At 43.6% G+C, this 16,017-nt stretch overlaps 1 protein-coding gene across 1 annotated transcript in view; it reads right to left on the bottom strand.

Moving 5' to 3' along the window:
* Window positions 1-14,477, bottom strand: part of LOC140740123 (Krueppel-like factor 1) — a 52,448-nt gene extending 37,971 nt beyond the window's left edge. The window contains exon 1 of the mRNA XM_073069047.1: window positions 14,223-14,477. Coding sequence (XP_072925148.1) covers window positions 14,223-14,309 — 87 coding nt within the window. The 5' untranslated portion in view covers window positions 14,310-14,477. The remainder of the gene's footprint in view (window positions 1-14,222) is intronic.
* Window positions 14,478-16,017: the final 1,540 nt, after the last annotated feature.

The raw sequence follows: 16,017 nt of genomic DNA, 5'->3' as shown, positions 1-16,017 counted from the left end.
TGGCCACTGCTACAGAAGAACACCAAAAGGTAGAGGCAGAAGCTGAGCTCTCAACCCCACAAGCCTACCCGGTCATTCAATATAACAATGGCTGATCTGGCCCCTCAGGTCCATTTCCTCTTCTGTGCCAGTTCTCCATTAACCTTAATTCCCCTCTCTTACTTAAATTTATTTATCTCTAATGATCCAGATTCCACAACTCTTTGGAGTTGAGAAATCCGGAAGTCCAGAACACCCCACTGGAAGAGTCTCACACATCTTAGTTTTAAATGACACCCCCCCCCCAACCCAACACTTTATCTTGTATTTTGTTCAGGACGTCCCCACTAGCAAAAACATCTCCACATCTACTCAGCCATGCCCCTGTAGAAAGTTGTCTATTTGGAGAAGATCACCGCTTACTTTTCTAAACTCTGAAAGATAAAGATCAAATTCTTGTCATCGCAAAGGGTCTTGGTCCAACACATCAGCTGTTTATTTCTCTCCACAGATGCTGCCTGACCTGCTGAGTTCCTCCAGCAAACCACCCTGTCTGGCACCAACTAAAGTCACTTAGATAATATTTCTGCCCCATTCTGATATTTGAACTAAACTTCCTGACCATCTCTTCATGCTATTAGGCCTTGAGTGGCTGATTAGATATTTACATTAAGAAACAGGTGTACCTAATAAAGTGGCCATTGAGATAACGTGACACACTCATGCACAACACAATTGATTGGGACACATTGAGACGAGTACATTTTAAACTAATTAAGCAGCTGCTCCAGTTAACCAAAGTTTCAGGGAAATTGTTAAAAAAGGTATTTAAAAAGATAGTTACCGTTTAACTGAGTAACAAGACCAAGGAGATGGTGGTGGACTTTAGGAGATCTAGGCCTCATATGGAGCCAGTGATCATTAATGGAGAATGTGTGGAGCAGGTTAAGACCTACAAGTATCTGGGAGTACAGTTAGACGAGAAGCTAGACTGGACTGCCAACACAGATGCCTTGTGCAGGAAGGCACAGAGTCGACTGTACTTCCTAAGAAGGTTGGCGTCATTCAATGTCTGTAGTGAGATGCTGAAGATGTTCTATAGGTCAGTTGTGGAGAGCGCCCTCTTCTTTGTGGTGGCGTGTTGGGGAAGAAGCATTAAGAAGAGGGACGCCTCACGTCTTAATAAGCTGGTAAGGAAGGCGGGCTCTGTCGTAGGCAAAGTACTCGAGAGTTTAACATCAGTAGCTGAGCGAAGGGCGCTGAGTAGGCTACGGTCAATTATGGATAACTCTGAACATCCTCTACATAGCACCATCCAGAGACAGAGAAGCAGTTTCAGCGACAGGTTACTATCGATGCAATGCTCCTCAGACAGGATGAAGAGGTCAATACTCCCCAATGCCATTAGGCTTTACAATTCTACCACCAGGACTTAAGAACTTTTTAAAAGCTATTATTAATGCTTTTTGAGATAGTGATTTAGATGCATATCATATTTTTTACTGAGTTAAGTATTGTATGTAATTAGTTTTGCTACAACAAGTGTATGGGACATTGGAAAAAAAGTTGAATTTCCCCATGGGGATGAATAAAGTATCTATCTATCTATCTATCTATCTAAACTATGTATCCGAGTAAAATAAAGAACAAAATATAACACTACTACAGTACTATAAAACTGTGTATTAGTTCCTATTAGTTGTTGATAGAGGAATCCATCCAGTGTACTCCGCCGCATTCTTTTGATTGATTGTAAGTGAACAAAATCAGTACAGACACCCAATGTAGACAGCGGACAGCCATCATATAATGTTTTCAACGATTGCATCCTCCAAATCTTCATTTTCATTGTAATATTCAAGATGATTGGTGATACCTTCAAATTCATCTTAGCTCCTAACTTGAAGTAGTAAGATCATTTCATTTTCACTCCCAGCCCTTTCTGGCACCTCCAAGCCTGAATCCTTGAAACCACGGGCAGCAAAACAGTTCTGAATTGTCTTATTCTTTATTTCTCGCCAACTATCAGTGGCAAAAAAAACACACTGCCTGTTGAACACGTATTCAAGCAACGGATGTTTTTTAAAAACTGTTCTCTCTACGGCACGGTGTAGTGCCTAACGGCCACAGGACTAATGGTTCTTAGAAATTGTTCAGCAACAGTCTCTTGTCCCAATTAAGTGGCACAGTGTCCCAAATAATTTTCTCAATTAGTTTTTTTCTTTAATAGTTCTCTCAAATAAGCAGCTGCTTCCATTAAACGATTGTCCAATTAACCACAATCCACTGTATATAGAACAGACTCCTGCGCACAATATACAGATGTGCAGAATTTACATTTAGATTCAGATTTATTTTATCACATGTACTTCGAAACATACCTACAGTGAAATGCGTCATTTGCATTAACCACCAACACACCCAAGGATGTGCTGAAGACAGCCCGCAAGTGTCACTCAGCATAGCATGTCCACAATGCTTGGCAGAACAATGCTGAACACAACAAGCAACCAAACAACAGCAAAACAAGCCCTGTTATGGAAAGATAACACTCGTGTACAATAAGCAGAGCAACCAGACCTCAGTAGGAAGAAAATAGAAGGAGGAGGCCTCTCGGTTCTCAGGCCCGCCCAGCCATTCAATATGATCATTCTGTTCCAGTGCTCTTCTCTGCCAGTTCCCTGTCTCTGAAATTTATCCACCTACTCATCAAACGTCTTCAACAATGCAGCCTCCACAACCCACCAGGTGAGCAAATTCCAGAGACTCCATGCCCTCCGTGAGGAGAAATTCCTGTGCACTACACTTCAGATTGTAATAATGTCCATCTTACCTTATATCTCTGTCTTCCTTTTCAAGACTCCCCCAGTGGAAACATTCAACATCTCCCCTGTTGTGCCCTCCTATTTCAATAAGACTACCTCTTAACTTCCTAAATTCCAAAGAATATAGATTTAACAGATTTAGACATTCAGAAAAATTGCCTGAACATATCTTGGACGGTTACATCATTCTGTATTAGAAGGTTCGAATGCTCAGGATCTGAAAAAGCTGCAAGGAGTAGACTCAGCCCAGTACATCACAGACACATCCCTCCCCATCAATAATAATCCTGCATCTACAGGAGGTGTAACATCTATCATGAAGACCTCCAATATACAGGCCAGGCCAAGACATGGGGCGACACAGTGGTTAGTGCAGTAGTTAGGACAATTGTCTTACAGTGCCAGTGATCACTGATTGGAGTTCGATTCCCACCGCTGTCTGTAAGGAGTTTGTAAGTTCTCCCTGTGACAGCATTAGTTTCCTCCAGCTTCTCTGGATTCCTGCCACATTCAGTTGGGGTTAATGAATTACAGCCATGTTACATTGGCAGCACAGGCATGCCAATACTTGCAGGCTGCCCCAGCATACAATCCTTGGACTGTGCTGGTCAATGACACAATGTACATGCGACAAATAAAGCTAACATCTCTTTAAAATCCATCTTCTTGTAGCAGCCATTGACCTGAAGTCTCACTCAACCAGGTTCAAGAACAGTTAGTTCCTTTCAACTGTTTGATTCTTGAACTGGCAAAATCCTAATCACTACAGTTTAGCAACACTATGATGACTTCGATCACTTTGCACTAAAATGGACTTGGTTTCATTTTGTTCTAATTGTGTTCATTCATATAAAAATTGTGCCTAGTTTGCTCTTCTTGTGAACACTGCTCATCCAATGCCAATTGCCTGTGATGCTGCTGCAGATTTTTCATTGTACCTGTGCAGATGACAATAAACTCAACTTCTGAGCTTCTTTTTAGATATTTTGATAAGGCAGCTTGCCAAACGTGAAGCCTAACCTAGTGAATCTCTTCTGTCTTACCTTCAATGCTAGCATATCATTTCCAAAATAATGGGACCAAAGCTATTTATCATCCTGCAGAGTGTGGACTCTCCAAAGCCCTGTACAATTGTAATAAAATTTCTCTGCACTGAAATTCCAACCTCTTTGCAACAAAGACCGATGTGCTAACTACTCAGTTATCAACACACCTTCAGTGATTCATGCACAAGATTACCTCTGTACTCCACTCATTTGCAGCCATTCCCCAATCAGGTAGCTTTCCACCTTTTGACTACTCATTTTAAAGCACATGACATTCAACTCCATTAGCCAAGCCTTTGCCTATTCATTTAACCTATCTGTCACAGCTTGCTGAGTCTCAGTATCCTTACTGAAGCACACCTACTTCTGCATTATTGGCACTCTTAGCCATCTACCACACTTTAGTGGAACTATTTCTGAGAGAGAAATGAAAACTGAAATGCTGGAATTACTCCATCGGTCAGACAGCATTCATAGGGGAAAGAACAGAGTTTCTGCTGAGGATTTTCAGCATTTTTCTGCGCTCATTTCCAATGTTGTCTATTATCATACTGTGTTCGGTTCTGGTCACCTCATTGTAAGAGGGATGTGGAAGCTTCAGAGAGAGTGCAGGGATGGCATGGCTGTTGAGTTTGCTCTTTCGAGCAAAGGAGGATGAGAAGTGACTTGGTAGATGCGTGCTAGATGATAAGAGACATAGACAGAGTGGATAGCCAGAGACTTTTTACCCCAGGGTGGAAATGGCTAATATGAGAGGGCATAATTTTAAGATGGTTAGAGGAAAGTATAGACGGGATATCAGAGGTAAGGTGTTTTTCTTTAAATATATCCACAGAGTCGTGGGTGGATGGAATGGCCTTCCAAGGGTGCTGGTAAAGGCAGTTACATTAGGAGCATTCAAGAATCTCTTAGATAGGCACATGGATGTTGGGAAAATGGAGGGCTATGTAAAAGGGAAGAGCTAGATTGATCTAGGAGTATGTTAAGAAGTCAGCACAACACCGTGGGTCAAAGGGCTTGTACTGTTCAGTAGTGTTCGACGTTCTAAAGGAGCAAGAAAGAAAAAAAATATCGACTCATTACTTCCCTCCATAAATGCTACCTGACCTGCTGAGTTCCTCCAGCATTTTGTGTGTGTTACTCTGCACAACGTCTTGTCTTAAGGAAAAAGTCCTTATTTATTTCCCCCGCGACTTCGCCTCACTTGATGTTGACAGAAGTTCACGAGCACTCACCAATCACTTACAATCCCCACCCAACAGCAATTAGCCACTGTGACTGCAAGATATCTTGCAACAAGCTGCAACAAATGTTTTTGAAAAACATTATTTTGAACACAACTCCACCCCACGGTACATTGCGTGCCCTGTCATTGTATAAAGCACATCATTTTTGTAACACGAGGAAAAGCTAGCAGTGTAATTAAATAATTGGGAGTCGCAATAAACCAATTAAATCCTGATCCTTTTCCTGGAATCAATGTTTCACTGTATTAGTTTTTCTATTTCTATTTGCTCCTCCTTCAGAACTAACCCTTTTTTTAAAATAATTTGAGCATTAAATTTCATTTTGTATTTCAACTACAACTTATGTTCTGGCGCTCATTTACACAGCAAAACATCCCAAGGCATTTCACAGCTGATATCAAGCCAAATCTGAGACTGAGCTACATTATAAGAAAGGTGATGAGAAGTCTTCTCAGGAGGTGGGTTTAATGAAACATCTTAAAAGGGGAAAATACAATGTCAGAGAAACAGGGAGGGTTCCAAACAGAATTCCAGATCTTAGGTCTCTGTAAAACTTTATAGCACACTTTAAATGCAGACACTAGAGACTACTGATGCTGGAAATTTGGAGCAACACACAAAGGAGCTGGAGGAATCAGAAGATCAGGCAGCACCTATAGAGGACAATGGACAGTCAACATTTCATCACTGGCTGACGAAGGATCTGGACCCAAAACGCTGAACGGTAGCTACCCATTTCAATTCTGATATCTCTGTCCATGGCCTCCTTTACTGCCACGTTGAGACCAAACTCAGGTTGAAGGAGCAATTCCACCTGAGTAGCCTCCGACCTGATGGCATGAACATTGAATTCTCCAACATCTGGTGACTTCTCCTCCCTCTGCCTTCTCTCTTTTTCCATTCCCCATTCTAGTTCTCCTCTTACCCTTTCTCTTCTCCTCACCTGCCCTCACCTCCCTTTTGTTCCCTTCCTCCTCCCCTTTCTTTGATGGTCCATTGCCCCTCCTAACAGATTCCTTCTTATTCAATGTTATCTCTTCCACTATCCCCTCCCAGCTTCTGGCTTCTTCCACCCTCCCCAGCCACTCAACATCCCCTTACTTGGTCTCACCTATCACCTGCCAGCTTGTACTCCACCCTACCTTCTTATCCTGGCATCTCCCTCCTTCCTTTCCAAACATAATGGTTTTTGGCCCAAAACATCGACTTGTTTATTCCCCTCCATAGATGCTTTCTGTCTTAGAGAGTTCCTCCAGCATTTTGTATATTGCTACTTAAATACCAATTCTTTTATAGTTACTCTTTGATTTTTTTTCTCTCCTGAAGAAAATTAACTTAGAAATTGTTGGAAATTTACAGCTAATCTGCTCAGATTTCAGCCTTAATTCTTCAACAAGTCGATAGCCTGATGGATTGGCATGGTCGTGACATTTTACAGTTGTTGACAGGCCGGAAGTATACTTCAGACATTTGTAGTTTAATGCAATGTACACAAGCTGCTGGATGAACTCAGCATCTATGCAGGGGGACAAGGAGCCGATATTTCACACCAAGATCGTTTATCAAGACTGATCCTCTCCATAGATGCTGCCCAACCCGCAGAATTCCTCCAGCACTTCGTGTGTGTGCAACTCTGGTTATTGGTATATTGTTGTCACTTGAACGAAGATACGGTGAAAAGCTTATCTTTCGTATTGTTTATACAAATTACTACACAGTGCATTGAGGTAGAATAAAGCAAATCAATTCCAGTGCAAAATAACATGTAAAAGCTACAGAGAAAGTGCAGTGCCGGCAAACAATAAAGTGCAAGATCATAACGACACAGAACGTGAGGCCAAGACTTCATCTTATCGTACAAGAGGTCTGTTCAAGAGACACAGGAGCTGTCCTTGAGCCTGGGCTTTCAGGCTTTTGTACCTTCTGCCCAGTGGGAGAGGGGAAAAAAGAGCTGGCGTTGCAGGCCGCGACCCTTCATCTGGATCCTCTATTAACCTTTTTTTAAAAATTGCACCTAAGTCAAATCAAACAACAATGATAAATATTTTATTGAGCAATAAGGAAGTGTACCAGGGAGCTTGACAGGGGCAGTTCAAAATAAATTCTGAGGCAATTACATACACAAACATGGATAAACAAAAGTCATAGAGTTACAGAGCTCTACAGCACAAATAGGCCATTCAGCCCATCTACTACATACCAAACTATTATTCTACTTAGTACCATCGACCTGCACTTGGACCATAGCCATCCATGTAACTGATGGTCATAAAAGTGTGAAAAATGAGGCAGGTTTTAATGAAGTACCGTAAGACATATGAGCAGAATTGAACCATTCAGCCCCTCGAGTCTGCTCTGCCATTCCATCATGGCTAACTATTTATTCCTCTCAACTTCATTCTCCTGCTTTCTTCCTGTAACCTTTGACACCATTACTAATCAAGAACCTATCAACTCCACCTTCAATACACTCAATGACTTGACATCCACAGCCAGCTATGGCAGTTAATTCCAAAGATTCACCACCCACTGGCCAAAGAAATTCCACAGAGGAGAGAGAAAACCGGAAGGAATTTTAGAGCTTAGACATTTGACGTTTGAAAGCAACTGCTAGTGTAATTAGGACTGGGCATGAGGAGATCAGATATGGAGGTGGTCAGGGATTCCAGATTGCGACAATGAAAACCACTCAAAACACTGGGTCTTGAGGGCAAGGAGAGGAAGCTTAAGATCATACCAGGGATGGAGCCAGAGATGGCCATCAATACCAGGGGTGAGAGTAAATCTACCCTCCACAAAATGACGTTTCCGCCCAACCTTCCAGGTATGAATCCTGTCCACCCTCACAGCAAAAACATCCTGCTCAATTTATTGAATGCAAAATCCTGGCTATTCAAGCAAGTCCTTCTGGTGTTTACTGAAACGTCATTGCTGGTCCATTCTTCCAGCCCACCCTGTCTCGAACCACAGCAATGTATCTCAGAATCCACACACGCCATTTGAAACCCAAACCTCCTTCCACTTGTTGGTTCAGTGCTGCACTCGAAGTATAGATTTATTTTTACTTAGAGGTACAGCACAGTAACAGGCCCTTCTGGCCCAAGAAGACCCTGACACCCAATTAACCTACGTTAATTGTTCCAAAAACGTGTGTTTTTGGAACATAGGAGGAAACCAGAGCATCTGGAGGAAACACATGCAGTCACAGGGAAAATGCAGAACTCCTCCCGGACAGCGGCAGGAAATGAGCCTGGGTCGCTGGTGCTCTAAAGTGCTACCCTAGAGACACAAGAGGATCAAGGACCAACTTCATTCACTATATATATTTATGTGTATTAGGAATTTGCTGTGGCATGTTGGCACGACATGAGACAAAAAACAACATTCAACAATTAGAAAGAATAAAGAGTTAGATAAAAAATAAAGTTAGACGTTATAGAACAGATATGGAATAAAATGAGCATAATTACACAAATGCCAGCATGTACTTACAATGTAAACGGTATTATAAAAAGTGGTTTGAAGTGTTCACAATGCAGTGCAGTGATAGGGGCAATACATAGATGTGGAGGAGGGGGCAAACTAGAATGGTCGATCAAATTAACTGCCCGAGGGAAGGAACTTTTAAAATGGTGAGAAGTTTTTGTTTTGTTTTATTTTGATAGCCCTAGAGTGCTTTCCAGAAGAGAGCTTCTGGGAAAGGTAGTTTGCAGGGTGAGTAGCATTCACAATGATTCTTCCTGCCCTCCTCTTTGCCCTGGACACATACAAGCCCCGCAGTGATGGCAGATTGCAGCCCACGACCCTTTCTGCTGATCCGACAATTCGTTGCAGTTTTTGTATATTGTGAGAAGATGCCGCAATAAACCAGACAGTAATGACAGATGTGAGGGTGCTGTTCACGATGGCCCTGTCGATGGAATTTTCTGGGGAAGATGGCAGATACTGGAATCAATCTGCTGAAGGATCTCAACTAGTGAGGCAGCATCTGTGGAGGGAAAAGAATCTGTGCTTTTCCTGATGTAGGATTTCGACCTGAAACGTCGGCAATCTCTCCCCCTTTCCTCCCACAGATGTCGATTGACCTGGTGGGTTCCACCAGCAGATTAAATGGGTTTGAACCTAACTTTACACATTGATCCTGCAGCTTCTCGTTAACTTCTTTTTGAGTGTTCTTGTATTGAAAGAAGCTGTTTGATGTAAAGCCTTTTAAGCTGCTTCTACTTTTGTCTATGTGCTGCCCCTCCTGTTGTATATGCTGAGGGTCAGTTTGTTCCAGGGGTTCCAGAACAGCTACTCCCTTCAACTATTCATTTTGAACTTATCTAATATTGAAAAGCTGAGAAAGTGGATGTTGAGAGGATGTTTCCAATAGTGGGGGTATGTAGGAACAAAGGGCAGAGCCTCAGAATAGAAGGACGTCACTTTAGAACAGAGGTAATGAGGATTTTCCTCCTTATTCCGACAGCCTCTCTCTCCTTCTCACACACTGCTCCCGAAGGAAGTTCCCAGCATTCGAATGGTCCCTCTCCCTCTCACTCTCTCCCTCCGTCCCTCAATGCTGTCATAGGATGGTGCTGGAGTTCTGGGTCAGGCAAGGTTTAATCGATGTGGTTTGTGTATTGAACTCTATGGTTCACGTTATGATGCATTTCTAGTTTCTGGTTGCTTCTTGTTAATTGTTGTTATTTGGGATGGCCTGCAGATAACGAACATGGAGCTGAACTAAATACGCCTGGACTCTTTCAATTTTGAGCTTTATATTCTGTGTTTTTCCACACAGCTCTTTTTGTAGCTGTTTGTGCAATTTTCTTCTGCACGTGGGAGGGTTTGATGCTTTTCTTTGGATGATTTTCTTTGTTTCACGGCTGCCTGTGGGGAAGACAGATCTCAGGGATGTACACGGCATACATACTTTGACAATAATTGTACTTCGAATTTACTTAGCAAAAGGGTGGTGAATATGTGAATTTCACTGTCATGGAGGCCAAGTTATTGGGTATATTTAAAGCAGAGGCTGATAGGTTCTTGATTAGTAAGGGTGTCTAAGGTTATGGGGTGAAGGCAGGAGAATGAGGTTGAGAGGAATAACAAACAGCAATAATGGAATGGTAGAGCAGACACGATGGGCCAAATGGCCTAATTCAGCTCCTGTGCCTTAGTCAATGCTGGAACCAACCTGCACAACCCTTATCACTAACCCAGTATGGCAACACTGACCATTGGACACTACTATGTTCTAATTATGTTCTTTCTTGCATAATTTTGTATAGATTGCTTTTCTTCTGAATGTAGCTATGTGTCTGTGGTGCTCCTGCAAGTTTCTCATTTCACCCATGCGTGCATGAACCTGTGCATGTCACAGTAAATTCAACTTTGACTATTTCAGTACATTGTTGTCACATACGAAATGACTCGTGTACAAGGGTCTTTGCCCAAAACCGCCACTGTTTATTCCTCTGCATAGGTACTGCCTGGCCTGCTGAATTCCTCCTGCATTTTGTGTGTGTTATTGTAGATTTCCAGCGTCTGCAGAATCTCTCGTGTTCGTGTTGTATTCCTATGGTCCTGATCTCTGGAAGAGAGAAGAGTGGGGTTCAGGTCCCACTCACATGATCCAGCTTGGCATTCTGATGCAGCCACTGAGGGACTGCTGGACAAATACAGGATACAGCTTTCACATCAAGCATAATAATGCACCCCTACCTGCCTTCTCAGGTACAATAGATACAGCTGCCACAAAATCATTGTAAGTTCTCCGTTGTGCCTCGACAAATACTTGCCTCCCAGCCGACATCGGGGTGACCCAGTGGTACAGTGTGCAGAGCTCCCATCCCACAGCTCTAAAACCTGGGTTCCATCCCAACTTTGGGTGCTGTCTGTGTGGAGTTTGCATGTACTCCCTGTGACTGTCTATGTTTACTCCAGGTGCTCCAGTTTCCTCCAACATCCCAAAAACATACAAGTTGGCAGGTGAATTGCCCAATATAAATTGCCCCCAGTATGTAGGTGAATGGCAGAATTGGTGAGGGTGGGTGGCGGGAGGGGATGTTATTGATGAGAATATGGGACAATAAAATGGTCTTCTTTAGCATTGGAGTAATGATGTTTGAGGGTAAGCTGAACAGCCTGTTTCTATATTGTGTAAATCTGTGCGTCTCTGACTAAACTGGGTTAATTGAATACCATCATATTGCATGTTCTGGGACAGTGCTCACTACAAATTGGGTCCCATTCTTTACACAAAGCTTTCTTTCAGGAAATATGAATGAGTTTCAAAATGCTTTAAATTATATCACACAGCTGTAACTCATTTCATTCTTATTGCGACACACAGTCAGTGTGGTGTCCCCATGTACTGACCCTCGGTCAGAAGGACAGGTGAGCGTTGGAGTGACAGGTACTGGCTTTGAAAACTACACATGTGACCACAATGGTAATGCCAAAAAAATGAGTCACTTTGCCAATCACTTGCCCATGGGAGATTTGCACGCACTCCCTACCCTTCATCTGAAACTGTTGTGTTGGGGTAAATACCAAAGACAACATTCGCCCTGTGCCAAGCTAACACTTTGTGTTTGAGATGCTCAACAGGTTTTCCCTGCCTGTGGGATCTTGATTTGTACAGACTGGTGGCTTTATCGGGGATTATGCTTGCAAAGCCAGTGTTCTGACTGCCGCTAGCCACCCCTGCGAGAGTGGTGTGAGCTGGGCTCTACGATCACCAGGGAGAAGGTACAGGAGTCTGAAGACACACAGTCAATGCCTCAGGAACAGCTCCTTCCCCTCCATCATCAGATTTCTGAGTGGACAATGAACCCACTTTAATATTTTTGCTCTCTTTAGCACTACGTATCTAATTTAACATTTTTAACAATATATTTCTAATGTTAGTCTATAGTATTTTTGATATATTCACTGTACTACTGTAGCAAAACAACAAATTTTACAACAAAAGTCAGTGATAATAATTGCGATTATGATTGTGATTCTTTCACCCTTACACCCCCTGTGTCATAAAGGAAACGAAGTTCCTCCCACACCCTGTTTGGTGCATTGGGCAGCAACCTTGCCATTTCTTTAGCGTCTGTCTGTTTTACGTGGCGGAGTTACTAGCTCAATGCTCAGCTCAGCATGAATGGAAAGCATGCCAGGAGCCGGCCGGATTCGAACTCATGACTTCTTGTTCTGAAGTCCAAGTGCACTACACTACCAGCACAGGCACGAGGAAACAAACAGACTCTGAAACAGAGACTCGAGAGACTGCAAATGCTGGAACCCAGAGCAGCACACAAACTCGGCAGGAGAGGCAGCTTCTGTGGTGCCTCACCCCTCCCTCCTCCTTATCTCTCCTTCACACACTCAGTCCAAATGCAAGGCCATTTGACCCACAGAAGCCACCTGACCCACTGAGATCCTCCGGTGCTTTGTGCATTACAATGGGCTCTAAGTAGGGTTTTGCAGGCTGATTGTACACTCAATAAGCGCAACGCATGACACAGAAGCAGATGCCGGACTCTGGGCAACAGTCTGCTGGAGGAGCTCTGCGGGCCAGGACGCATCCAGGGTGAGAGGATTTGTTGGTTTTTGGGTCAAAGCCCCTACATTATGAGTCCTGATGCAGGATCCCAACCCAAAAATGTCAAGATTAAAGTTTATTTGTCATGTGAGCATCATAATATACAATGAAATGCATCATTTGCGTGATCTACCAATACACTTAAGGGTGTGCTGGAGGCAGCCTGCAAATGTCACTACACAATGCTTAGCAGAACAACACATAAAACAGAAGCAAGCCCTGTTCCTTCATCCCTACTCACCCGCACACAGTCCTCTAACCCCAAGGCAGTCCATCTGCTTCGGCCTCCAGCAGCCTCAGATTCAGACACTGGACCTTTGCCTACCCCAGCAGACATGCAGAGATTCGTAGGCCTGGGTCTACAACCAACAGGCCTCGACCTCCGGGCTCCTAATTCGATTCCCGCACCTCTATCCTTGGCATTGACCACAGGACCTACTGATCACCAAACAGCAGGCCTCAAACTCCAGACTCACTGATGATGGACCCTGAACACTAGACCTCAAACTTTGTTTCCACCCATTCAGGGTCAACAATTCCGCTCCCCTCTCCCCCTCCCCATGCCCCACAGATACTCCTTGACCCAGAGCTCTCCCCAGCCTCCCAGTTAACATAAGTATCTTCCCTCCCCTACCACCAATACTGAGACATTGAGAAAGCTGTCATCAAAAACAGCTCCTCCCCCCCCCTCCCGATCATCCACACTGTCCATCCCACCCGAGGATGATCCACACCCCTGAGGACAAGCCGCCTACCTGCTTAACACGAGAGGAGGCCACCTCCAGTTAACATAAAAAGCAATTTGATCACACTCACAAATAACAACATTGTACCGTTCTCTGTATGAGCAGAAGACAATCTGACAGTGTGCACACACATACAAATATACACCACACTACACAAATACAGACATCGTATATCAATACCCATACACAAAAATACACTCCACACATAAATAAGTACATACTTGAGACATGCACAACTCATAAAATACTGTATATACACACATTATGGATCAAATATATACACACACACCACATAAATATACAAACCGCATTCAGATACACATACAACATACCAATACACAGAAAATACATACTCCAAAGATACGAAACACATATATAATGTATATATATAAAAACAAATACAGATAAAATATGTACACACGAACATCACACGCCACTGTATATAAATACACATCACACACACACACACCATGTCCACATACCACACGTACATACACACCAGGCGCAGTATTAACTCCTACAGGACATGACTCCCGGGACACGAGAGAGTCACCTCAGCTTCAGCCTGTGTCTGACCGAAACTACAGTCTCCTACTCTGGAATCCGCATCCTGGCCACGGAAACCGATAATAAACTGTGATTATTCCTATGTACCGCTCCGCGGAGACAGCGTGGCGGTCTCGGAGAATTCCAGGTGTAATGGGACGGTGCGGTGTCAAACAGACTCAGATCTTGACCACCTCAATCGAAACTCCCCGGGCGCCCCAAGAAACCGCCCCAACTCTTCTTGCTTGTCTTACCTTGATAATCTCGTCTTGCTTCTCTTGAAAGTTTATGGGACTGGCAAACGAGCTGATGGAAGGTAGAACTGCTTCTGTTAGAGCCATGGTAATTCCGGGATGGGCTGTTACAACCTGGGACTGTCCCGGTAGCCCTAGCGGTTAGACTCTCCCTCCCTTCCTCACTTACTCACTCACTCACTCATTCAACTCCCTCCCGGTTCTGAAGTTTCTTGGTAACAGGTTGCCTCTCCTCTGCCAGATGGTGAGCCACAGCAGTACTAGTATCTGATTAATATTCGTACACGTGATTTATATGCAAATACATCTGTTTAATATTAATACCGCGCAGGGCGGTGTCTGGGAATGACACATTCTGAAATTGACAAGTATTCAACTTCTTGCAAAATAGTTTGGGAACTTTTTGAAGTCCGGCCTGAGTTTGCACAGGAACCTTGAAAACACTTCATAGCTACCAGAATTCCTAAAGCAGGGTGTTAAGCTGTGAAATTTTAAATAAAATTAGGTCACATTCCGCACCATACAGTGCAGTTGGAAGACAGCGAGAGTACGCCAGCTATTTTAAATCGTCCATCTCCCTGCTCTTTCTTCATAACATCGTGGGTCAAAAAAAGGCTGTTGTACTATTCTATGTTTGCAAGGGGATACCCTTCAGCAATGAGATAGACCTCACCATCAGAAAGAACAAATTCACCATTACCTCCTGTCTGGAACACCAGTGCTTTCCCTGGTGAGACTTCCACTTCCTACAGTTTGGTGGATTCAAGACTCAGGCTTCAAGATTTAAGATTCAAGATACAAGTTTATTTCTCACGTGTATATTGAAACCAAACAGTGCAAAGTGCCATTTGTGTCACCAAACAATACACCAAGGTGGGGTGTGCTGAGGCAAGGCACTAGTGCCGTCACACATTCTGGCACCAAAATAGCACGCCCACCATGCTTGGCAGAACAAGACAGACCACAATAAGCAATGAAGCAAGAACAGCAAAACAAGCCCTGTTCCTCCCTCCCAACTTATATTGTGTCCACGTCTTCATAGATCTCCTCTACATCAGGGCTCAAATGCAGACTGGATTGCTGTCTTCCAGATCACTTCCATTCACTCCACCCGTGAGCCCAGTTTTTGGTTTCGGCCCTGAAACGTTCCAGAGATGTTGCCTGACCCACTGAGCATTTGCAAGAATCTCTTTGATTTCAAATTGCTTGTCGCCTCATCTTGAGGCATGGCCTCTTGCACAGTGATGCTGACCATCAGTGGAGAAAAAGCAGCCCAGCTCTCAGCCTCTCATACTCAAAACAAAGTTCAATCACCTCATTGGGCTACTCCAAGTAAACCCTCCTCATGATAAATCTCCTGTTTAGGTGCTGGCAATCCAAAATAAAAACTCAAAATGTTCTTGTGTCAAAGGCAAGTTCTTTACACAGAGAGCGGTGGGTGCATGGGATGCCCTGCCAGGGGTGGTGGTAGAGCCAGACACGTTAGGGGCATGTAAGAAACTCTTACATGGGAAAAGTAGAGGGCTATGTGGGAGGGAAGGGTTAGATTGATCTCAGAGTAGTTTAAAAGGCTGGCACAACATCGTGGGCCGAAGAGCCTGTTACTGTGCCGTACTGTGTTTTGAAAATTGCAGAATATTCAGCGCATCAGTCAGCATCTGCAGAGAGAGGTCAATAGTTGTTTCAGAAGTTAGAACTTAGAACAGTTTTTAAAATGTAGGCAGAACGTGAAGGGGAGGACACAGCACAAGAGAAAGAATAAAGAGCAGGAAAGACTGCCTATTACAAGGCAGGA

Source organism: Hemitrygon akajei, chromosome 16, assembly GCF_048418815.1.
Source record: "Hemitrygon akajei chromosome 16, sHemAka1.3, whole genome shotgun sequence".
In the NCBI taxonomy this organism is placed as follows: domain Eukaryota; kingdom Metazoa; phylum Chordata; class Chondrichthyes; order Myliobatiformes; family Dasyatidae; genus Hemitrygon; species Hemitrygon akajei.
The sequence above is the reverse complement of the archived record's forward strand: the minus strand, read 5'-3'. Positions and strand labels throughout refer to the sequence as shown.